We start from the raw sequence: 24,888 nt of genomic DNA, 5'->3' as shown, positions 1-24,888 counted from the left end.
TCTCCGCGGTTTCTGTAGATCGGCTGCGGTGGGATTCTCCGCGGTTTCTGTAGATCGGCTGCGGTGGGATTCTCCGCGGTTTTTGTAGATCGGCTGCGGTGGGATTCTCCGCGGTCCCTGTAGATCGGCTGCGGTGGGATTCTCCGCGGTCCCTGTAGATCGGCTGCGGTGGGATTCTCCGCGGTCCCTGTAGATCGGCTGCGGTGGGATTCTCCGCGGCGTTGTAGATCGGCTGCGGTGGGATTCTCCGTGGTCCCTGTAGATCGGCTGCGGTGGGATTCTCCGCGGCGCTGTAGATCGGCTGCGGTGGGATTCTCCGCTGTCCCTGTAGATCGGCTGCGGTGGGATTTTCCTCGGCCCCTGTAGATCGGCTGCGGTGGGATTCTCCTCGGTCCCTGTAGATCGGCTGCGGTGGGATTCTCCGCGGTTCCTGTAGATCGGCAGCGGTGGGATTTTCCGCGGTCCCTGTAGATCGGTTGCGGTGGGATTCTCCGCGGTTCCTGTAGATTGGCTGCGGTGGGATTCTCCTCGGCCCCTGTAGATCGGCTGCGGTGGGATTCTCCTCGGCCCCTGTAGATCGGCTGCGGTGGGATTCTCCGCGGTTCCTGTAGATCGGCAGCGGTGGGATTTTCCGCGGTCCCTGTAGATTGGCTGCGGTGGGATTCTCCGCGGTTCCTGTAGATTGGCTGTGGTGGGATTCTCCTCGGCCCCTGTAGATCGGCTGCGGTGGGATTCTCCGCGGTTTCTGTAGATCGGCTGCGGTGGGATTCTCCGCGGTTTTTGTAGATCGGCTGCGGTGGGATTCTCCGCGGTCCCTGTAGATCGGCTGCGGTGGGATTCTCCGCGGTCCCTGTAGATCGGCTGCGGTGGGATTCTCCGCGGTCCCTGTAGATCGGCTGCGGTGGGATTCTCCGCGGTCCCTGTAGATCGGCTGCGGTGGGATTCTCCGCGGCGCTGTAGATCGGCTGCTGTGGGATTCTCCGTGGTCCCTGTAGATCGGCTGCGGTGGGATTCTCCGCGGCGCTGTAGATCGGCTGCGGCGGGATTCTCCGCTGTCCCTGTAGATCGGCTGCGGTGGGATTCTCCTCGGCCCCTGTAGATCGGCTGCGGTGGGATTCTCCGCGGCGCTGTAGATCGGCTGCGGTGGGATTCTCCGTGGTCCCTGTAGATCGGCTGCGGTGGGATTCTCCGCGGTCCCTGTAGATCGGCTGCGGTGGGATTCTCCGCGGTCCCTGTAGATCGGCTGCGGTGGGATTCTCCGCTGTCCCTTTAGATCGGCAGCGGTGGGATTTTCCGCGGTCCCTGTAGATTGGCTGCAGTGGGATTCTCCGCGGTTCCTGTAGATTGGCTGTGGTGGGATTCTCCTCGGCCCCTGTAGATCGGCTGCGGTGGGATTCTCCGCGGTTTCTGTAGATCGGCTGCGGTGGGATTCTCCGCGGTTTTTGTAGATCGGCTGCGGTGGGATTCTCCGCGGTCCCTGTAGATCGGCTGCGGTGGGATTCTCCGCGGTCCCTGTAGATCGGCTGCGGTGGGATTCTCCGCGGTCCCTGTAGATCGGCTGCGGTGGGATTCTCCGCGGCGTTGTAGATCGGCTGCGGTGGGATTCTCCGTGGTCCCTGTAGATCGGCTGCGGTGGGATTCTCCGCGGCGCTGTAGATCGGCTGCGGTGGGATTCTCCGCTGTCCCTGTAGATCGGCTGCGGTGGGATTTTCCTCGGCCCCTGTAGATCGGCTGCGGTGGGATTCTCCTCGGTCCCTGTAGATCGGCTGCGGTGGGATTCTCCGCGGTTCCTGTAGATCGGCAGCGGTGGGATTTTCCGCGGTCCCTGTAGATCGGTTGCGGTGGGATTCTCCGCGGTTCCTGTAGATTGGCTGCGGTGGGATTCTCCTCGGCCCCTGTAGATCGGCTGCGGTGGGATTCTCCTCGGCCCCTGTAGATCGGCTGCGGTGGGATTCTCCGCGGTTCCTGTAGATCGGCAGCGGTGGGATTTTCCGCGGTCCCTGTAGATTGGCTGCGGTGGGATTCTCCGCGGTTCCTGTAGATTGGCTGTGGTGGGATTCTCCTCGGCCCCTGTAGATCGGCTGCGGTGGGATTCTCCGCGGTTTCTGTAGATCGGCTGCGGTGGGATTCTCCGCGGTTTTTGTAGATCGGCTGCGGTGGGATTCTCCGCGGTCCCTGTAGATCGGCTGCGGTGGGATTCTCCGCGGTCCCTGTAGATCGGCTGCGGTGGGATTCTCCGCGGTCCCTGTAGATCGGCTGCGGTGGGATTCTCCGCGGCGCTGTAGATCGGCTGCGGTGGGATTCTCCGTGGTCCCTGTAGATCGGCTGCGGTGGGATTCTCCGCGGCGCTGTAGATCGGCTGCGGCGGGATTCTCCGCTGTCCCTGTAGATCGGCTGCGGTGGGATTCTCCTCGGCCCCTGTAGATCGGCTGCGGTGGGATTCTCCTCGGTCCCTGTAGATCGGCTGCGGTGGGATTCTCCGCGGTTCCTGTAGATCGGCAGCGGTGGGATTTTCCGCGGTCCCTGTAGATCGGTTGCGGTGGGATTCTCCGCGGTTCCTGTAGATTGGCTGCGGTGGGATTCTCCTCGGCCCCTGTAGATCGGCTGCGGTGGGATTCTCCTCGGCCCCTGTAGATCGGCTGCGGTGGGATTCTCCGCGGTTCCTGTAGATCGGCAGCGGTGGGATTCTCCGCGGTTCCTGTAGATCGGCAGCGGTGGGATTCTCCTCGGCCCCTGTAGATCGGCTGCGGTGGGATTCTCCGCGGTTCCTGTAGATTGGCTGTGGTGGGATTCTCCTCGGCCCCTGTAGATCGGCTGCGGTGGGATTCTCCGCGGTTTCTGTAGATCGGCTGCGGTGGGATTCTCCGCGGTTTTTGTAGATCGGCTGCGGTGGGATTCTCCGCGGTCCCTGTAGATCGGCTGCGGTGGGATTCTCCGCGGTCCCTGTAGATCGGCTGCGGTGGGATTCTCCGCGGTCCCTGTAGATCGGCTGCGGTGGGATTCTCCGCGGCGCTTTAGATCGGCTGCGGTGGGATTCTCCGTGGTCCCTGTAGATCGGCTGCGGTGGGATTCTCCGCGGCGCTGTAGATCGGCTGCGGCGGGATTCTCCGCTGTCCCTGTAGATCGGCTGCGGTGGGATTCTCCTCGGCCCCTGTAGATCGGCTGCGGTGGGATTCTCCGCGGCGCTGTAGATCGGCTGCGGTGGGATTCTCCGTGGTCCCTGTAGATCGGCTGCGGTGGGATTCTCCGCGGTCCCTGTAGATCGGCTGCGGTGGGATTCTCCGCGGTCCCTGTAGATCGGCTGCGGTGGGATTCTCCGCTGTCCCTTTAGATCGGCTGCGGTGGGATTCTCCTCGGCCCCTGTAGATCGGCTGCGGTGGGATTCTCCGTGGTCCCTGTAGATCGGCTGCGGTGGGATTCTCCTTGGCCCCTGTAGATCGGCTGCGGTGGGATTCTCCGCGGCGCTGTAGATCGGCTGCGGTGGGATTTTCCTCGGCCCCTGTAGATCGGCTGCGGTGGGATTCTCCTCGGTCCCTGTAGATCGGCTGCGGTGGGATTCTCCGCGGTTTCTGTAGATCGGCAGCGGTGGGATTTTCCGCGGTCCCTGTAGATCGGTTGCGGTGGGATTCTCCACGGTTCCTGTAGATTGGCTGCGGTGGGATTCTCCTCGGCCCCTGTAGATCGGCTGCGGTGGGATTCTCCGCGGTTCCTGTAGATCGGCTGTGGTGGGATTCTCTGCGGTCCCTGTAGATCGGCTGCGGTGGGATTCTCCGCGGCGCTGTAGATCGGCTGCGGTGGGATTTTCCTCGGCCCCTGTAGATCGGCTGCGGTGGGGTTCTCCTCGGTCCCTGTAGATCGGCTGCAGTGGGATTCTCCGCGGTTCCTGTAGATCGGCTGTGGTGGGATTCTCCGCGGTCCCTGTAGATTGGCTGCGGTGGGATTCTCCTCGGCCCCTGTAGATCGGCTGTGGTGGGATTCTCCGCGGTCCCTGTAGATCGGCTGCGGTGGGATTCTCCTCGGCCCCTGTAGATCGGCTGTGGTGGGATTCTCCGCGGTCCCTGTAGATCGGCTGCGGTGGGGTTCTCCTCGGCCCCTGTAGATCGGCTGCGGTGGGATTCTCCGCGGTTCCTGTAGATCGGCTGCGGTGGGGTTATCCGCGGTCCCTGTAGATCGGCTGCGGTGGGATTCTCCTCGGCCCCTGTAGATCGGCTGCGGTGGGGTTATCCGCGGTCCCTGTAGATCGGCTGCGGTGGGATTCTCCTCGGCCCCTGTAGATCGGCTGCGGTGGGATTCTCCTCGGCCCCTGTAGATCGGCTGCGGTGGGATTCTCTGCGGTCCCTGTAGATCGGCTGCGGTGGGATTCTCCGCGGCCCCTGTAGATCGGCTGCGGTGGGATTCTCCGCGGCCCCTGTAGATCGGCTGCGGTGGGATTCTCTGCGGTCCCTGTAGATCGGCTGCGGTGGGATTCTCCGCGGCCCCTGTAGATCGGCTGCGGTGGGATTCTCCGCGGCCCCTGTAGATCGGCTGCGGTGGGATTCTCTGCGGTCCCTGTAGATCGGCTGCGGTGGGGTTTTCTGCGGCCCCTGTAGATCGGCTGCGGTGGGATTCTCTGCGGTCCCTGTAGATCGGCTGCGGTGGGGTTTTCTGCGGTCCCTGTAGATCGGCTGCGGTGGGGTTTTCTGCGGTCCCTGTAGATCGGCTGCGGTGGGATTCTCCGCGGTCCCTGTAGATCGGCTGCGGTGGGGTTTTCTGCGGTCCCTGTAGATCGGCTGCGGTGGGGTTATCCGCAGTCCCTGTAGATCGGCTGCGGTGGGATTCTCCTCGGCCCCTGTAGATCGGCTGCGGTGGGATTCTCCTCGGCCCCTGTAGATCGGCTGCGGTGGGATTCTCTGCGGTCCCTGTAGATCGGCTGCGGTGGGATTCTCCGCGGCCCCTGTAGATCGGCTGCGGTGGGATTCTCCGCGGCCCCTGTAGATCGGCTGCGGTGGGATTCTCTGCGGTCCCTGTATATCGGCTGCGGTGGGATTCTCCGCGGCGCTGTAGACCAGGGTACAGACAGACTCCCCTCCCCCTTTAACCCATTACCGTCTGTGCTGGGATAAAGCCTTCGCTCTCTCTCTCCCTTGTTGTCTCCTGTTTGCCGGACTCTGCCCTGACCTCTGACCTTTGCCCTCTGCCCTTTGCTCCCTTCTTGCACTGCTGTTGCTGGGTAGCCGAGGGAGCGGGACGTTATCAGGAACTTGCGGCTGGTGAGTGCCGGAGGCGCCATGTTTGCACCGAGCATGATGTTCTAGTCGCATGCTGGTCTGCCATTGGCTGAGTGCGGGTGTGATGTCATCCCTCCCGGGCAGTGCCACCCATTGTGAGGCGGAGCATGGCCCTGCCCACGTATAACCTCCCATCCCCCCACACAACTAATGGCGCAGGGGTTGATTACTTTGCCTCTGATTGATCACTCCCCTTTCATGTACTGTCAATAATGGCGCGTGTCACATGATGCGTGGCCCCGCACGGTCAGGGATGACACCGCAATGTACACGGCCAATCAGATTGTTGCTAAACCAGCACTAACGTGATTGGTGATTTATGTTACTGGATGTTTGTTGATTGGCTGCAAAAGCATGACCCCGCCCCTCCCTTGTAGCAGAAATGATCATGTGACGGCGCCATTGGCCGAGGCTTTACCAGCAGGAGGGATCAGCGGGTGTGGTGGGATCGGCGCAGGGGACGTCCCCGGTGCAGGCAGCACAACGCGACTGTATTCTGAGTGCAGCCTCTCACCCCGCGGCCTCTGCCCTGTCTGCTGGCTCCGGAGGCCACTGACTGGAGGTGACGAGCATTGTGTGATGGTGCCCGGTGCTCGAGCGCTCAGCGTGTCTGTGAAGGTTTCCTGCTCAGGAAGCGCGAGCTCTCGGGGCGGACATCCATGGGATTTCCTGAATGTCCCTTCATGGCGGAGGTCGGCTGTTTAGGAATGTGAGTGACGCCCCTGTGTGCACCTGGTGCGTAAAACATCACGGGGTCAAGACGGTGGCTCATTAGTGTCCATGCGGGTTCAGGATCGTGGCACATTAGTGGCTGTGCCAGGTCAGGACAGTGCCACATTAGTGGCTGCGCCGAGGGAGGATGAAGACACGGCGGCACATTAGTAGCTGCGCGGGGTTGATATGGTGGCACCTTAGTGGCTGCGCGGGGTCAGAATGGTGGCACATTAGTGGCTGCGCGGGGTTGATATGGTGGCACATTAGTGGCTGTGCAGGGTCAGAATGGTGGCACATTAGTGGCTGCGCGGGGTTGATATGGTGGCACATTAGTGGCTGTGCGGGGTCAGAATGGTGGCACATTAGTGGCTGCACAGGGTTATAGTGGTACATTAGTGGCTGTGCGGGGTCGGGATAGTGGCATATTAGTGGCTGCGTGGGGTCGAGATGACGTGCATTTGTGGCTGCGTGGGGTCAATATAGCAGTACATTAGGGGCTGCACGAGGTCGGGATGGCGGCACATTAGTGGCTGCTCAGGATGGGCGTGGACGGTGGTTGTCTTTACACCCCTCTGACTGTCGGGGGTCCATGGTCCGGCTCTGCCTCTCGACGCTCGGGCTGCGCTGCAGACAGGGGCGCCCGTATTCAGTGTGTGTGGCGGCACGTGTGTGGAGTATCGCGGCACAATCTGCCACTAGCGCTTTGTATGACCCGTGTCTCTTATGTTCCAGCCCCGGGAGAAGGGCCGCATGCGCTTCCACAAGCTGCAGAACGTGCAGATCGCTCTGGATTTCCTAAAGCTGCGACAGGTGAGTGACCCGAGTGCAGCCAGTGCCGACCCCCCGTCTGGCTCTGCCATGTGTCGCCCCCCCCCCCCACCCAACCGTCTGGCTCTGCCATGTGCCCCCGCCGGCTCTGACTGTGTCGTCCCCCCCCACCTCCCCCGTCCGGCTCTGCCATGCGCCCCCCGCTCAGCTCTTCTCCGTCACTCTTACAGGTGAAACTGGTGAACATCCGCAACGATGACATCGCAGACGGGAACCCCAAGCTGACGTTAGGCCTGATCTGGACCATCATCCTTCACTTCCAGGTGAGACGTGACGCCGCTTATCTCTCGCATTTATAGCTGACTTATTGGAAAATGTTTTCTGTTATCCCAGTGCCGGAGGCAGCTGGCGCCATGTGCAGAGCGCGGGTGTGGTCGCCGGTGACTCACGCACCGCACTGCCAGCCGCTATCATTTCCTGTCTTGTTGGCTGCTGCCAGCTGCAGAATAGCTGTCTGATGACTGGGCCGCGATCTGCACCTTCTGATTTTGGGGGGTAGTGTGATCAGGACGTATCGGGGCCCACATTCGTATTACTGGGTCATGTGATCAGGGCGTATCGTGGCCCACGTGCCGTATCCTCAGGTAGTTCTGGATAATGTCCACCTGAACATTCGTGTGGTATGTGGCACCATCCACTGGTGAAGTATGACACTGCAGGATGCAACCTGCAGCCCCCATGGGAGCCACAATTCCCAGCATGCCATGGAAGCTGCAGGCTGTGGTGGTCCTCTGGGACTTGTAGTTCTGCTGTGGAGCAGTAAGACCGTCTGTGCTGTGGTTTGTGGGTTTGATCTCACACCGCTGTTTTCAGGAAGCGTGCCTTGTGGTCACAGTCTGTAGTACGTTTCCGTTTATAGAGGCGTCCACTGTGGATGGGGGAGAGCGCCTCTTATGTCCCCGCTGAGAATGGGGGAGAGCGCCTCTTATGTCCCCGCTGAGGATGGGGGAGAGCGCCTCTTATGTCCCCGCTGAGGATGGGGGAGAGCGCCTCTTATGTCCCCGCTGAGAATGGGGGAGAGCGCCTCTTATGTCCCCGCTGAGGATGGGGGAGAGCGCCTCTTATGTCCCCGCTGAGGATGGGGGAGAGCGCCTCTTATGTCCCCGCTGAGGATGGGGGAGAGCGCCTCTTATGTCACCGCTGAGGATGGGGGAGAGCGCCTCTTATGTCCCCGCTGAGGATGGGGGAGAGCGCCTCTTATGTCCCCGCTGAGGATGGGGGAGAGCGCCTCTTATGTCCCCGCTGAGGATGGGGCAGAGCGCCTCTTATGTCCCCGCTGAGGATGGGGCAGAGCGCCTCTTATGTCCCCGCTGAGGATGGGGCAGAGCGCCTCTTATGTCCCCGCTGAGGATGGGGGAGAGCGCCTCTTATGTCCCCGCTGAGAATGGGGGAGAGCGCCTCTTATGTCCCCGCTGAGAATGGGGGAGAGCGCCTCTTATGTCCCCGCTGAGGATGGGGGAGAGCGCCTCTTATGTCCCCGCTGAGGATGGGGGAGAGCGCCTCTTATGTCCCCGCTGAGGATGGGGGAGAGCGCCTCTTATGTCCCCGCTGAGGATGGGGCAGAGCGCCTCTTATGTCCCCGCTGAGGATGGGGCAGAGCGCCTCTTATGTCCCCGCTGAGGATGGGGGAGAGCGCCTCTTCTGTCCCCGCTGAGAATGGGGGAGAGCGCCTCTTCTGTCCCCGCTGAGGATGGGGCAGAGCGCCTCTTCTGTCCCCGCTGAGGATGCGGCAGAGCGCCTCTTATGTCCCCGCTGAGAATGGGGGAGAGCGCCTCTTATGTCCCCGCTGAGGATGGGGCAGAGCGCCTCTTATGTCCCCGCTGAGGATGGGGGAGAGCGCCTCTTATGTCCCCGCTGAGAATGGGGGAGAGCGCCTCTTATGTCCCCGCTGAGGATGGGGCAGAGCGCCTCTTATGTCCCCGCTGAGGATGGGGGAGAGCGCCTCTTATGTCCCCGCTGAGGATGGGGGAGAGTGCCTCTTATGTCCGCGCTGAGTATGGGGCTGAGCGCCTCTGCTGTCCGTGCTGAGGATGGGGCAGAGCGCCTCTGCTGTCCCCGCTGAGGATGGGGCAGAGCGCCTCTGCTGTCCCCGCTGAGGATGGGGCAGAGCGCCTCTGCTGTCCCCGCTGAGGATGGGGCAGAGCGCCTCTGCTGTCCCCGCTGAGGATGGGGCAGAGCGCCTCTGCTGTCCCCGCTGAGGATGGGGCAGAGCGCCTCTGCTGTCCCCGCTGAGGATGGGGCAGAGCGCCTCTGCTGTCCCCGCTGAGGATGGGGCAGAGCGCCTCTGCGGTCTGCGCTGAGGATGGGGCAGAGCGCCTCTGCGGTCTGGGCTGAGGATGGGGCAGAGCGCCTCTGCGGTCTGCGCTGAGGATGGGGCAGAGCGCCTCTGCTGTCTGCGGTGAGGATGGGGCAGAGCGCCTTTCCTGTCCGCGCTGAGGATGTGGAGCAGTAGTGATGACGGTCTGATTTCTCCTCTTCCTGCAGATCTCGGACATCCAGGTGAGCGGGCAGTCGGAGGACATGACGGCCAAAGAGAAGCTGCTGCTGTGGTCGCAGCGGATGACGGAGGGCTACCAGGGGCTGCGCTGCGACAACTTCACCAGCAACTGGCGGGACGGCCGGCTCTTCAACGCCATCATCCACCGGCACAAGTAAGAGGCGGCGGGGGCTCGGGCTGCGTCCTCGGGGATGTTACGTCATTGGCTGTCAGTCTCAGCCACGCCCCTTTGGCGAAGAATTTCACCCCTGAGGCCGTTGTCGCAGATAGAACAAATTCTTCTTGTTTTATTCGGGAAACGAGTCCGGACCCGAAACGTGAATGTCATCTTCAAAGGCGAGATCCGGGTGTGTCCGCCCCGCCCGGTGCGATGCACTGCGCCTGCAGAGCATCTCGCCCCGTTACATGCAGTCTGCCTGCAGAGCATCTCACCCCGGTACATGCACTGTCTGGCTGCAGAGCATCTCACCCCGGTACATGCACTGTCTGGCTGCAGAGCATCTCGCCCCGTTACATGCATAGTCTGGCTGCAGAGCATCTCGCCCCGTTACATGCACAGTCTGGCTGCAGAGCATCTCACCACGTTACATGCACAGTCTGGCTGAAGAGCATCTCGCCCCGTTACATGCACAGTCTGGCTGCAGAGCATCTCGCCCCGGTACATGCACAGTCTGGCTGCAGAGCATCTCGCCCCGTTACATGCACAGTCTGGCTGCAGAGCATCTCGCCCCGGTACATGCATAGTCTGGCTGCAGAGCATCTCGCCCCGTTACATGCATAGTCTGGCTGCAGAGCATCTCGCCCCGTTACATGCACAGTCTGGCTGCAGAGCATCTCACCCCGTTACATGCACAGTCTGGCTGCAGAGCATCTCACCCCGTTACATGCACAGTCTGGCTGCAGAGCATCTCACCCCGTTACATGCACAGTCTGGCTGCAGAGCATCTCACCCCGTTACATGCACAGTCTGGCTGCAGAGCATCTCACCCCGTTACATGCACAGTCTGGCTGCAGAGCATCTCACCCCGTTACATGCACAGTCTGGCTGCAGAGCATCTCACCCCGTTACATGCACAGTCTGGCTGCAGAGCATCTCGCCCCGTTACATGCAGTCTGGCTGCAGAGCATCTCGCCCCGTTACATGCACAGTCTGGCTGCAGAGCATCTCACCCCGTTACAGGCACAGTCTGGCTGCAGAGCATCTCACCCCGTTACAGGCACAGTCTGGCTGCAGAGCATCTCACCCCGTTACATGCACAGTCTGGCTGCAGAGCATCTCACCCCGTTACATGCACAGTCTGGCTGCAGAGCATCTCACCCCGTTACATGCACAGTCTGGCTGCAGAGCATCTCACCCCGTTACATGCACAGTCTGGCTGCAGAGCATCTCACCCCGTTACATGCACAGTCTGGCTGCAGAGCATCTCACCCCGTTACATGCACAGTCTGGCTGCAGAGCATCTCACCCCGTTACATGCACAGTCTGGCTGCAGAGCATCTCACCCCGTTACATGCACAGTCTGGCTGCAGAGCATCTCACCCCGTTACATGCACAGTCTGGCTGCAGAACATCTCACCCCGTTCCAAGCACAGTCTGGCTGCAGAGCATCTCGCCCCGTTACATGCACAGTCTGTCTGCAGAGCATCTCGCCCCGTTACATGCACAGTCTGGCTGCAGAGCATCTCACCCCGTTACATGCACAGTCTGGCTGCAGAGCATCTCACCCCGTTACATGCACAGTCTGGCTGCAGAGCATCTCACCCCGTTACATGCACAGTCTGGCTGCAGAGCATCTCACCCCGTTACATGCACAGTCTGGCTGCAGAGCATCTCGCCCCGTTACATGCACAGTCTGGCTGCAGAGCATCTCACCCCGTTACATGCACAGTCTGGCTGCAGAACATCTCACCCCGTTCCAAGCACAGTCTGGCTGCAGAGCATCTCGCCCCGTTACATGCACAGTCTGGCTGCAGAGCATCTCACCCCGTTACATGCACAGTCTGGCTGCAGAGCATCTCACCCCGTTACATGCACAGTCTGGCTGCAGAGCATCTCACCCCGTTACATGCACAGTCTGGCTGCAGAGCATCTCACCCCGTTACATGCACAGTCTGGCTGCAGAGCATCTCGCCCCATTACAAGCACAGTCTGGCTGCAGAGCATCTCACCCCGTTACATGCATAGTCTGGCTGCAGAGCATCCCGCCTGGTCTGTGTAATAATCCACGCTTTGGTTTATTATTCTCTTGCTGGAACAAGATTTAATTCATCAGCCAAAAACAATGCGCGGCCCCAAACAATGAGGAGCTGAGCGCAGGTCTGAGCCTGTGTCGCTCCTACCCCCCGTGGGTGCTGGGGGCCGGCGTCAGGCCCGGCCGAGGTGCTGCAGAGTAATGAGAGAAAGATATATATATATGAACAACGACAAGGCAGAGTCCAGAGATTCTGGACCGTGAAGAAGGCGGATTTCACCGCTGAAACGCGGAGTCCTATCTGCGCTATGTTCCTGCGATAATGCTGCTCTGAATTGCTTGGACCATTATATTTTAATGAATTTATGAATAAAAAGAAGGAAAACATTTTTTTAACAGCATCCTGGATTGCTCACGTTATTGCTGGACTCTGCCTTGTCGTTGTTCACATTTGTATGGATGGACTCCTGCGTCCTGATCCGGGCACAACGGAGTTAACCAGGTCAGCGGAGGATCCAGGTGATTCACAGGAGTGAGCTGGTCTACATTGTTGGAAAGATATATAGATAGATAGATAGAGATAGATAGATATAGATATATATAACTTCTTAGTAAACTTTGTTTCACCTGCTGTTCATTTTCAGGATCTCTGCTTGCTGTCAGTGAATGGAGAACTCGTTTACATTCAGACAGTAAATCTCATCCAGGCCTCATCCTGCTCACAGCGGGGGGTTGTTGCAGTGTTACTGTAGAGCAGGTGTATGGCTGCCCGCGCCCTCACTGCAGTTATTGGGATGTATCGGTCCGGACACAATCCGGGTCATTCTCACATTGGACTTCTGGATCCATTTTGATTTCAGCCTCTGTGTATTTTATTCACTGACAGCAAGAAGAGCAGGCGACACACAAACTCTTCTGCCCTGGTGGGGTTGTGCCCTTGCCCTGGTGGGGTCCTGCTCTGGTGGGGTCATGCCCTCGCTCTAGTGGGGTACTGCCCTTGCACTGGTGGGGTCCTGCCCTAGTGTGGCTGTGCCCTCGTTCTGGTGGGCTCCTGCCCTCGCTCTGGTGGGGTCCTGCCCTAGTGTGGTTGTGCCCTCGTTCTAGTGGGCTCCTGCCCTCGCTCTGGTGGGGTCCTGGCCTCGCCTTAGCGTGCTTGTGCCCTCGTTCTGGCGGGCTTCTGCCCTCGCTCTGGTGGGGTCCTGCCCTAGTGTGGTTTTGCCCTCGCTCTGGTGGGGTCCTGGCCTCGCCTTAGCGTGGTTGTGCCCTCGTTCTGGCGGGCTCCTGCCCTCGCTCTGGTGGGGTCCTGGCCTCGCCTTAGCGTGGTTGTGCCCTCGTTTTGGCGGGCTGCTGCCCTCACTCTGGTGGGGTCCTGGCCTCGTTTTAGCGTGGTTGTGCTCTCGTTCTGGAGGAGTCCTGCCCTTATTTTGGTGGGGTACTGCCCTTGCCCTGGTGAGGTCCTGCCCTCACTCTGGTGGGATCCTGCCCTGGTGGGATCCTGCCCTCGCCCTAGTGGGGTCCTGCCCTCACTCTGGTGGGATCCTGCCCTGGTGGGGTCCTGCCATCACTCTGGTGGGATCCTGCCCTGGTGGGATCCTGCCCTCGCCCTGGTGGGGTACTGCCCTTGCACTGGTGGGGTCCTGCCCTAGTGTGGCTGTGCCCTCGTTCTGGTGGGCTCCTGCCCTCGCTCTGGTGGGGTCCTGCCCTAGTGTGGTTGTGCTCTCGTTCTGGTGGGCTCCTGCCCTCGCTCTGGTGGGGTCCTGACCTCGCCTTAGCGTTGTTGTGCCCTCGTTCTAGTGGGCTCCTGCCCTCGCTCTGGTGGGGTCCTGGCCTCGCCTTAGCGTGCTTGTGCCCTCGTTCTGGCGGGCTTCTGCCCTCGCTCTGGTGGGGTCCTGCCCTAGTGTGGTTTTGCCCTCGCTCTGGTGGGGTCCTGGCCTCGCCTTAGCGTGGTTGTGCCCTCGTTCTGGCGGGCTCCTGCCCTCGCTCTGGTGGGGTCCTGGCCTCGCCTTAGCGTGGTTGTGCCCTCGTTTTGGCGGGCTGCTGCCCTCGCTCTGGTGGGGTCCTGGCCTCGTTTTAGCGTGGTTGTGCTCTCGTTCTGGAGGAGTCCTGCCCTTATTCTGGTGGGGTACTGCCCTTGCCCTGGTGAGGTCCTGCCCTCACTCTGGTGGGATCCTGCCCTGGTGGGGTCCTGCCCTCGCCCTGGTGGGGTCCTGCCCTCACTCTGGTGGGATCCTGCCCTCGCCCTAGTGGGGTCCTGCCCTCACTCTGGTGGGATCCTGCCCTGGTGGGGTCCTGCCCTCACTCTGGTGGGATCCTGCCCTGGTGGGGTCCTGCCCTCGCCCTGGTGGGGTCCTGCCCTCGCCCTGGTGGGGTCCTGCCCTCACTCTGGTGGGATCTTGCCCTGGTGGTATCCTGCCCTCGCCCTGGTGGGGTCCTGCCCTCGCCCTGGTGGGGTCCTGCCCTCACTCTGGTGGGATCCTGCCCTGGTGGTATCCTGCCCTCGCCCTGGTGGTATCCTGCCCTCGCCCTGGTGGGGTCCTGCCCTCGCCCTGGTGGGGTCCTACCCTCGCCCTGGTGGGGTCCTACCCTCGCCCTGGTGGGGTCCTGCCCTTGCTCTGGTGGGGTTCTGCGCTCGCCCTGGGGGGGTCTTGTATGTCGCTGTGCATCACTCTGGCTGTAATTATCCCCTTCATCATGTCTCAGCTCTTGGATGGACTTGATGGCCATTTCTTCGGCGCTCCATTGGGAGACCCAGACGATTGGGTGTATAGCTACTGCCTCCGGAGGCCACACAAAGCATTACACTAAAAAGTGTAAGGCCCCTCCCCTTCTGGCTATACACCCCCCGTGGGATCACGGGCTGATCAGTTTTCAAGCTTTGTGCGAAGGAGGTCAGACATCCACGCATAGCTCCACTGTTTTTAGTCAGCAGCAGCTGCTGACTATGTCGGATGGAAGAAAAGAGGGCCCATATGGGGCCCCCAGCATGCTCCCTTCTCACCCCACTTTTGTCGGGTGTTTGTTAAGGTTGAGGTACCCATTGCGGGTACGGAGGCTGGAGCCCACATGCTGTTTTCCTTCCCCATCCCCCCTCAGGGCTCTGGGTGAAGTGGGATCTTACAGGTCTCCAGGCTCTGAGACCGGGCTCCATCCACAGACCCAGAGAACCTGCTGGATATGGAGCTGAGTATTGTCAGGGACAGGCCCTGCTACATTAAGGTACTCTGTGTCCCCGGGCAAGCGCGCACACACACACCAGCATTGCTGGGAGTGTTAGTGCGCCGGAGGCAACAGCGCGGAGCGCTCGTGCTATTATTCACTACAGCTTTGCTGAGTGACTTTATGTATTGGGAACTGCCGCGCCGGCCGCTGCTGGGTGTTTTTTACATTGTGGCGCGGCTGGGACTTGTGGTGCGCCGGGGACTTCCGCGCTGGCCGTGCACATGGACGGCCGCGCTTATTACTCGAGTCCCCGGCTTTGCGGCCTAGTTTTCGTTTCGTTCCCGCCTCCAGCCCTGCCAGTCAGGGGAGAGGCGGGACGCTGTACAGACAGTCAGCGCCGAGGGCTGGAGTCTGCTTTGCATTCTCCAGCCCCCTTCACTGGACACAGTGGGACGCCAGTTTCCCGCTCTTGGCTGGGGCACGCCCACGGCCCGCCCCTCTTCAGGACGCCGGCAGCCATTCCTGCACGCAGTCCGAGCTGGGGAACGGAGACATGCTCTGGGCAACCAGTCACAGGATTCGGGCGACCACACACCCGCGTTATAGGCGGGCGGTAAGCAGCGCCTGAAGTGCTGACCCCACAAAATACCGAAGTGTCCATTTGTATTTTATGCTTGTATGCTATACACTGCACTGTAGGTCGCTATCTTTGGCTATATGCCCTTCTAGATGGCGAGATGACAGCAGCAAAAAAGCAAGGGTGCTAAGGCACAGGTTTTCTATGCTGCTTGTATTGCATGTGCTGAAGTGTTCATTTGTACTTATGCTTGTATGCTATACATTGCACTGTACGGTCGCTACTCTTGGCTATATTCTCCTAGATGGCTGGACAACAGCAGCAAAAAAGCATGGGTGCCAAGGCACAGGCTTTATAGGCTGCTTGTACTGCATGTGCTGAAGTGTTCATTTGTATATATGCTTGTATGCTATACATTGCACTGTACGGTTGCTACTCTGGGCTATATTCTCCTAGATGGCTGGACAACAGCAGCAAAAAAGCATGGGTGCCAAGGCACAGGCTTTCTATGCTGCTTGTATTGCATGTGCTGAAGTGTTTATGCTTGTATGCTATACATTGCATAGATGGTTAGAATACAGCAGCAAAAAAGCAACACAGGCTTTCTATGCTGCTTTTACTGCATGTGATACTGTTCCACCGGCAGGTTCCACTGACCCCCGTTGTGTGCAATGCTCCCCTGTAGCACTTGGTCAGCCGGGGTCTCTACTAGAGGTGGCCAAAGGAACCACCTGTGAACCCTGTCCATGGACAGGGACGGAGTTGCAGTTTCGGCTGATAGATTGTCATGGGATGGAGACTTTGCACTCCAGACAGGCCATGGGCAATCTTGATTAATGCTCCCTGGCCACCCTCATTTGGAACGTACTCAGTACTCCGGGGGGGTCCCAGGCATTCCAGGGTGAAGGCTCTGACACGGACGACAGTCCCAGACAGCCTAAGCTAGCTCGCTGGGTGCGGCACTCGGCTTCATCACTGGTCAGGGTCCCAGCAGGAGGACTCTCTGTATGATGAGGCAGACGTAGCTGATCAGGGCTTTGGTCCTGACACCGTTCTCAATCCGGATACACCGGATGGTGACGCCATAGTGAATGATCTTATAGCGTCCATCAATGGAATGTTGCATATTTCTCCCTCAGCTCCCCCAGTGGAGGAGTCGGCTTCACAGCAGGAGAAATCCTTTTTCAGTATCTCATGCGTAGATTGAGTACTTTTCTGGCCACGCTGACTTCAGAGAAGCAGTTCAGAAACACCACGCTTACCAGATAAGCGTTTTCTCCAAACTTATTAAGGATACACGTTATCCCTTCCCCCTGACGTGGTAAAGCGCTGGACCCAGGGTCCAAAGGTGGATCCCCCAATCTCCAGGCTTGCGGCTAGATCTATAGTTGCAGTGGAGATGGGACTTCACTTAAAGATGCCATTGACAGACAGATGGACCTCTGGTTGAAATCTGTCTGTGAAGCTATCAGCGTGTCGGTTGCTCCGGCATTCGCAGCCGTATGGGCACTCTAAGCTATTTCAGCTGGTCTTGCGCAGCTGGTCTTGAGCACATGTACATCTGTGCCGCAGGTGGTGTCCTTAACCTCGCAATGTCTGCATTGCGACTTACCCTAGTAATGCTGTCCTGGGGGGACAGTCGAGGTTTCGGTCCTTCCCAGGCTCGGGCAGGTCCCAATTGTCCTCGTCCAAAAGGGCTCAAAAGGCTCAGAGGGGCTCAGATTCCGGCCGGGCTCAATCACGCCCAAGGAAGGCAGCCGGAGGAACCGCTACCAAGGCGGTTTCCTCATGACGTTCAGCCCTCTCTCTCCGCATCCGCGGTTGGTGGCAGACTCTCCCGCTTGGCGACATTTAGCTGCCACAGGTCACAGACCGGTGGGCGAGAGACATTGTGTCTCACGTGTACAGGATAGAGCTCTGTTCTCGTCCTCCGGCTCGATTCTTCAGAACTTCCCCCCCCCCCCACCGAGCCGAGGCTCTTCTGCAGGCAGAAGGAGTGGTAATCCCTGTTCCTCTTCAGGAACAAGACACGGTTTTTTCCTCCAATCTCTTTGTGGTGCCAAAAAAGGGGTGGCTCTTTCCGTTCCGTTCTGGACCTAAAACTGCTCACCAAGCACGTGAAGGCCAGGCGGTTCCGGATGTAACCCTCCGCTCCGTCATTGCCTCAATGTCGCAAGGAGATTTCCTAGCATCAATAGACATCAGGATGCTTATCTCCACGTGCCGATTGCTCCACAGCACCAGCGTTTGCTACGTTTCGTTATTGAAGACGAGCATCTTCAGTGCGTAGCCCTGCCCTTCGGTCTGGCGACAGCCCTACGGGTTTTTCACCAAGTTCAGGGCAGCAGTGGTAGCAGTCTTGCACTCTCAGGGTCACTCTGTGATCCTTACTGGGACGATCCACTTGTCAAGGCACCCTCTCAAGAGGCATGCCAACACAGCCTGAACGTGGCGCTGGAGACTCTCCAGAGTTTCGGGTGGATCATCAACTTTTCAAGGTTAAATCGGGCACCGACCCAATCGCTGACATATCTATGCATGGAGTTTCACACTCCCTCAGCGATAGTGAAGCTTCCGCTGGACAAGCAGCGTTCACTACAGACGGGGGTGCAGTCTCTCCTTCAAGGCCAGTCACACCCCTTAAGACGCCTCATGCAGAGGCAGTCACTTTCGCGCAGTTTCATCTGCGTCCACTTCAATGGGACATGCTTTGCCAATGGGTTGGGGAGTCGACGTCCCTAGACAGGAACGTTTCCCTTCTCAGACGGTCAAGGACTCTCTCCAGAGGAGTCCATCCTTCAGATCAATGTTCTGGAAATCTGGGCAGTGTATCTTGCCCTGCAAGCCTTCCAGCAGTGGCTGGAAGGAAAACAGATCCGAATTCAGTCGGACAATTCCACAGCGGTGGCAGACATCGCCCACCAAGGCGGAACACGCATCGCCAAGCCTACCAGGCAATCCGGCGGATTCTGATGTGGGTGGGGGACAGAGCATCCACCATATCCGCAGTTCACATCCCGGGCGTAGAAAACTGGGAAGCAGACTTCCTCAGTCGCCTGGGCATGGACGCAGGGGAATGGCCTCTGCACCCAGAATGGTGTCAGGAAATCTGTAGCCGCTGGGGGATGCCGGACGTCGACCTAATGGCGTCTCGGCACAACAACAAGGTCCCGATTTTCATGGCGCGGTCTCACGAGCAAAGAGCTCTGGCGGCAGGCGCCCTAGTTCAGGATTGGTCGCAGTTCCAGCTACCCTATGTGTTTCCACCTCTGGCACTGTTGCCCAGAGTGCTACGCAAGCTCAGCTCCGCTTGCCGCCGCGCCATCCTCGTCGTCCCAGACTGGCCGAGGAGGTCGTGGTTCCCGGATCTGTGGCATCTCACGGTCGGCCAACCGTGGGCACTCTCAGACCGGCCAGACTTACTGTCCCAAGGGCCGTTTTTTCCACTGAATTCTACGGCCCTGAACCTGACTGTGTGGCCATCGAGTCCGAGATCCTAGCGTCTTCAGGATTATCTCAAGACGTCAATGCCACCATGAGACGGGCTAGGAAGCCGACGTCTGCCAAGATCTACCACAAGACGTGGAAGTTATTCTTATCTTGGTGCTCTGCTTAGGGAGTGTCTCCCTGGCCATTTGCATTGTCTCCTTTTTCCTCCCTTCCTGCATCTGGATTGGGAAAAGGTTTGTCGCTCGGCTCCCTTAAAGGACAAGTCGCAGCGCTGTCGGTATTCTTTCAGAAGCGCCTAGTACGACTTCCTCAGGTACGCACGTTCCTGCAGGGGGGTTATCACATTGTCCCTCCGTACAAGAGGCCGTTAGACCCATGGGATCTGAACAGGGTATTAATTGCTCTCCAGGAGCCGCCCTTCGAGCCTCTGAGGGATGTTTTCACTTTCTCGACTTTCACAGAAAGTGGCCTTTCTGGTAGCGGTCACGTCTCTTCGGAGAGTGTCCGAACTAGCAGCGCGGTCATCCAAAGCTCCCTTCCTGGTGTTCACCAAGATAAGGTAGTGCTGCGCCCGATCCCAGAGTTTCTCCCTAAGGTGGTATCCCCTTTTTATCACAATCAGGATATCTCCTTACCTTCCTTTTATCCATTTCATCGATATGTAATGGCTTTGCATTGTTGGATCTGGTGTAGAGCACCCAGAATCTACATTCCCGCACGGCGCTCCTGCGCCGCTCGGATGCACTCTTTGTCCTTGTCACTGGTCAGCGCAAGGGATCGCAGGCTGCAAAATCCACCCTGGCTCGATGGATCAAGGAACCAATCCTTGAAGCCTACCGTTCTGCGGGGCTTCCGGTTCCATCAGGGCTGAAGGCCCTGTGAGGTAAATCCTGGGATATGAAGAGGAATTATGACTAGAAGTCATAATTGCTCTCATCACTCCCTGGCAGTGCCCCCCCCCTCCCTTCTTGTTCTCAAATGTCCAGCATCTGTGAAGGTGTCACATCCCACTTACACCTCCAACAGCCATCTCCTCTGATATGGAGATGAGATGATGTGAGGACAATGGACCCAGGATGACTCCCTGCCGTCACCCTGTAACAAGAGTTGTATCTCATTAGCAAGGCTTGGAAGTAGCCAGACAGAACGACTCCAGTAAAAAATGGTTCATATCTCGCAAGCCATATCTCCGATAAATATGGCAACCATAAAAATGGTGTTTGCGCAGGCGGACGATGCTGGCACACCTTTTTTATGGAAGGGGGAGCTTGGGAAATACCCCAGGCGTGATATCAGCCATATGGGAACTCGTAGACAGGTCATGAGTCCCCTCGTTCTGTAGCTAAATTCATAACTGTCACAATGAGAGCATTGGCGTCTGCCTACGACGCTCCCAGGCAAAGTTATGGCCAATATCCCCTTTGCTGGATAATTCTGATCCATGCAGGGGGAGTGGCAGTGCTTCCCTGTGAGGTCACTAAGGTAGGAGGGGACCTGGATCTGCCCAGGTTGATAACCCTACTTCGGCCATTTTCCAGTGTTCTTCTGCTCGGGGGCCTGGTTGGGAAAGACCTGTGAGAGAGTTCCTGGAAACCTGGTCTACAGCGCCCCCCTGTGGCCAGACGCAACAAGGTAACTGCTGGAACTGTGTATGCCTGTTTGTAACCCATGCTTTGATTGTAACTGTACTCTGACATAACTGTATATTCTGTAGATTCCCTATTGTATATATTGTAGTTTCTAGTGTGCTTTAGGCTGATTAAATTATATAATTAATCTTGGGCTGTTCTGTTATCTCGATCTTGAATCCCACGTCTGTGTGTTCGGCTAATAGTTACCGTGAAGCGGTTGGTGGCAGCGAGTTGTGCCAAGGATTATTGTGGGGAGGCCAGTGAGATTCGGGAAGATATTATATATTCCGCCCGCGGAGGTCGGGGGAATATATACCTTACTCTCACCGGGGACCCTTCAATAATCGGCATAAGTAGTATAGCGGCCTCCTTTCTTATTGTCGGGCAATTCCATAATTGGCCTGACTATAAGAGGGGCGCTAGAGAGCGCGTCACGTGCTCTGTCTGTCGGTCGGGAGGTATAAAGGAGGGTTGACTCCTGCTTGTTACCCCCCGATCGTGACGTACTGGTAGCCAGCGCGGGGGATTTCGGAGTGACCCCCCCCGGTGGTTTGTGACATATTGGTGGCATAGCGGTGGGATCGAGATAATAGTGTGTGTGAGTGTGAGACCCATACTCCCAGACACTAAAGACTGCCTGCAGCAGCTGTGGCTGCTGGGGTCTTCAGACCAGCTCAACACTAGAGTGTCAGAGTGCAGATACTGTAAGGTGTGTGGAGGCATCAGGTGTCAGTTCTGTGTCAGTGACCAAAGTCTGCAACAATGGCTGATAGCACCAGGAGCAAAGCCAAAGGAATGGCCGATGCTCAGGCCAGAGACGATGAGGAGGTTGTCCACGAGCCCTCCAGGAGCTCGACGCCAGAAAGCCGTTCTGCCGAGGACATTGCACAACCTGGCACTGCTGGACAAGATGAGGAGGAGCTCGCCCAAGGTTCCTCAACGAGCCAGATGCCAGCCCTCCGCTCTGCAATGGACAGTGAAGCACCAGGCTCCGCAGCGGGCCGCAGATCACCACGTGCCATTCCACCGAGCCTGGGAGGCTCGGATAGCCTTCTTCAAATGGCTATGGCCCTTCTCCAGGCTGGAGACCGGGATACCTACGAGATACTCATGGCAGAGCGCAGGGCAGAGCGGCAGGCAGCGCGTGAAGAGCGCCAGGCAGAGCGTGAGGCTGCGGAGCGACGGCAACAGGCAGACCGTGACCACCAGCTGCAGCTAGCTCAGCTCCGGCCCTCATCAGCCACACGTGACCTTCAAGACACCAAACTTCCAAAGGTCCGTGTTGAGGACTTCCCAGTGCTGGAGAAGGATGGAGACTTGGACTCTTTCTTGACTGCTTTTGAGCGGACTTGCTTGCAGCACCATCTGAACAAGGACCAGTGGGCCAAATACCTGACCCCCCGTTTAAGGGGTAAGGCCCTGGATATCCTTGGGGACTTGCCTGCTGAGGCAGATCAGGGCTACGACACCATCAAGCGGGCCCTGATCCAACAGTACAACCTCACCCCGGAGTCCTACCGCAAGAAGTTCCGGAGCCTACAGAAGGGACCAAAGGACTCCTGGGCTGACCACAGGCGGGCACTTGCCCGAGCTGCCGACCACTGGACCCAAGGCCTGCAGCTTTCCACCGGACCGGAGATCCTGGACTTGTTCATCACGGAGCAACTCTTGTGGAACTGCCCTGAGGATCTCCGCCAGTTCATCCGAGACCAGAAGCCAAAGGGGTCCACGGCTACAGCTGCCCTGGCCGATGACTACACCAACAATCGGGCTCCTGAAGCCAGGAGAGCAGCCACCAGCAGCACCTGGAGAGGGGGTAAGATGAACTCTGCGACTGCCCCACCTGCCCCTAGACTGCAGGGGGTGTCCCCCTCAACTCCCCTCTCCAGGCCCGTGGCGGAACCAAGACGGTGCCACCAGTGCAACCTACCTGGACACTTCAAGGCCATGTGCCCTCAGCGTCCCAAGGCCCCGGCTCCGTCCCCGTCCCAAGGGCCGCCCAAGGTGTATTGTGTGGGTGGGGGTGGTGGTAGGTCCCTGGACAGCTTCCAACCTGTCACCGTCGGCCAGTCTGTGACCATAGGACTGCGAGACAGCGCCTCGGAGGTGACTCTGGTGCGGCCTGAGATGGTGTCCCCCCAAGACTTGATCCCTGGAAAAACCCTCGCTGTCTCCGGGATTGGAGGCACTGACCCGGCGCTGCCTGTTGCTGACATTTATGTGGACTGGGGCGCAGGGCGAGGGGTGAGGGAGGTGGGGGTAACTGATCGGATCCCTGCAAACGTGCTACTTGGGACAGATTTGGGGCAAATAACCTCCCAGTTTGGCCCCGCCCCAAAGGCTGAACCTTCAGCCAGTGCTGACGTGCCTCCGGACAATGTTAATGTGTTATCTATGAATGATGTAAGGGAGGAGGGAGTGAACTCTGATATTTCTGCTTGCATAGACACCATAGACACACACTCAGCTGCAGCTGTGACAGGAGGGGAGGGGGTCAGAGAAAGGTGTGACAATGCCTCTACAAGTAACCAGCCTGTGAGCTGGGATCTGTTGCCCTCTGCAGGGATAAGCAGAGAGCAGGGTGCTGCAGGGGGAGGACCAGTGTGTGGGGTGGGGGCTACCACAGCAAATGTGGGGTCCCCAGAGATTTCACAGCGGGGTTCTGTTGCTGCAGAGGGGGAACAGGCAGGTGAGATTGGGGCCGGTCCAGGAGCGGAAGTGCTCCCAGGTAAGATCTCGGTGCAGGGTTCCCCCACAACCGGGGTGTCAGGAAGCCAGGTAGGTCTGCCTGAACCGGCGACTTGGTCAGGAACGGAGGAGGAGCAGGCACGACCCACGGTCGCAGCGGCTGTGGCCGCTGTCACCCGCAGTGGGAGTGCTGGAAGCCAAGGGGCCTCCCGGAGGTCCGATAGCTCTTCCCCTTCTGACCAAGTGGCAGCCGAGTCAGGTGGAGGCCAGGACACAGGTCCCGGGGTACTGACCGAAGATGTGACAGTCTCGTCGATTCTGGCCACATCTAGTCAGGGGTTTCAGGCAGCGTTAGAAGCTGACGACAGCCTGAAAGCTCTAAAGGAGCAGGCGGCACAGCCTCCCTCGGACTCGGACCCGGAGCGAGTGGTCTGGGACCAAGGACGGCTGTACCGGGCCACGGTCCAGCAGGGTTCACCGGAGGCGTGGCCCAGGGACCGACAGTTGGTGGTACCCTATCCGTTCCGGACGGAGTTGTTGCGGATCGCACATGAGATTCCGATGGCCGGACACCTAGGGATCGCTAAGACCAAGGCCAGGTTAAACCAGCATTTCTACTGGCCAAAAATGGGGGCCGATGTGGCTGCCTACTGCCGTTCGTGTGAAACCTGTCAGAGAGTGGGGAAGGCGGGGCCACACCCCAAAGCCCCACTGGTATCTCTGCCAATCATCGATGAGCCTTTCAGGAGGGTGGCTGTGGATCTGGTCGGCCCGCTGGCCATCCCCAGCAGCTCCGGGAAACGCTTCATACTGACGGTAGTGGACTATGCCACCCGGTACCCAGAAGCAGTGGCCTTGTCGTCCATTCGGGCTGACAAGGTGGCCACCGCATTGCTGGAGATTTTCTCCCGAGTGGGTTTTCCCCAGGAAATGCTCACTGACCGGGGGACCCAATTCATGTCCCAGCTGATGGAGACCCTCTGTAAGCAAGTCCAGGTGCGACATCTGGTGGCCAGCCCGTACCATCCACAGACTAATGGCCTGTGCGAGCGGTTCAATGGCACCTTAAAGCAGATGCTTAAGATGTTGGTCGACTCCCATGGGCGTGACTGGGAGCGGTATCTCCCACACCTGTTATTTGCTTACCGGGAGGTTCCACAGGCCTCAACAGGATTCTCACCGTTTGAGCTCCTGTACGGGCGACGTGTGCGGGGCCCCCTGGCTCTGGTGAAAGAGGCTTGGGAAGGGGATTTGGCCACCCCTGGAGTGTCGGTTATCGAGTATGTCATGCGCTTCCGGGACAAAATGCAGGCCTTGACGCAACTGGTACACGACAATATGGCTCAAGCCCAGGCCGATCAGAAGCGTTGGTACGACCAGAACGCTTGTGAGAGGACCTACCAAGTGGGTCAAAAGGTGTGGGTACTGGTCCCCGTACCACAGGACAAGCTTCAGGCAGCCTGGGAAGGCCCATACCTCGTGTACCAGCAGCTCAACCCTGTAACGTACCTGGTCACCCTGGACCCTGCCCGTGGAAGGCGGAAGCCCTTCCATGTGAACATGATGAAGGCACATCATGAGCGGGAGGCATGTGCGCTCCCCGTGTGCAACCTGCCCGAGGAGGGAGAAGCGGAAACCCTCTTGGATATGCTAGCCCAGGTTAGGGCAGGCGGATCCATTGAGGATGTGGAGGTTGGCCACCAGCTCTTGGAGGACCAACGGTCCCAGCTGTGGGCCACCCTACACCCCTTCCGGGGGTTGTTTACCAACCAGCCCGGAAGGACTGACTTGGCTGTCCATCACGTGGACACTGGGGATCATCCCCCGATCCGGCGTTCAGCATATCGGGTCTCCCTGGAGGTGCAGCAACACATGCGCCAGGAGA

General features: G+C 58.9%; 1 protein-coding gene across 24 annotated transcripts in view; it reads left to right on the top strand.

Annotated features, from left to right (window-relative positions):
- The window catches only part of PLEC (plectin), a 335,144-nt gene that overhangs the window by 253,024 nt on the left and 57,232 nt on the right, over positions 1–24,888 (top strand). For 18 of the 24 annotated variants that reach the window (XM_075352742.1, XM_075352741.1, XM_075352740.1 and 15 more), the window contains 4 exons: positions 5,214–5,249; positions 6,714–6,791; positions 6,980–7,072; positions 9,294–9,460. In XM_075352742.1, coding sequence (XP_075208857.1) covers positions 5,214–5,249; positions 6,714–6,791; positions 6,980–7,072; positions 9,294–9,460 — 374 coding nt within the window. The remainder of the gene's footprint in view (positions 1–5,213; positions 5,250–6,713; positions 6,792–6,979; positions 7,073–9,293; positions 9,461–24,888) is intronic. The other 6 variants (XM_075352743.1, XM_075352739.1, XM_075352738.1 and 3 more) reach the window with 1 other exon arrangement.

The sequence above is a fragment of the Anomaloglossus baeobatrachus genome, chromosome 6 (genome assembly GCF_048569485.1).
Source record: "Anomaloglossus baeobatrachus isolate aAnoBae1 chromosome 6, aAnoBae1.hap1, whole genome shotgun sequence".
Lineage (NCBI taxonomy): Eukaryota > Metazoa > Chordata > Amphibia > Anura > Aromobatidae > Anomaloglossus > Anomaloglossus baeobatrachus.
The sequence above is the reverse complement of the archived record's forward strand: the minus strand, read 5'-3'. Positions and strand labels throughout refer to the sequence as shown.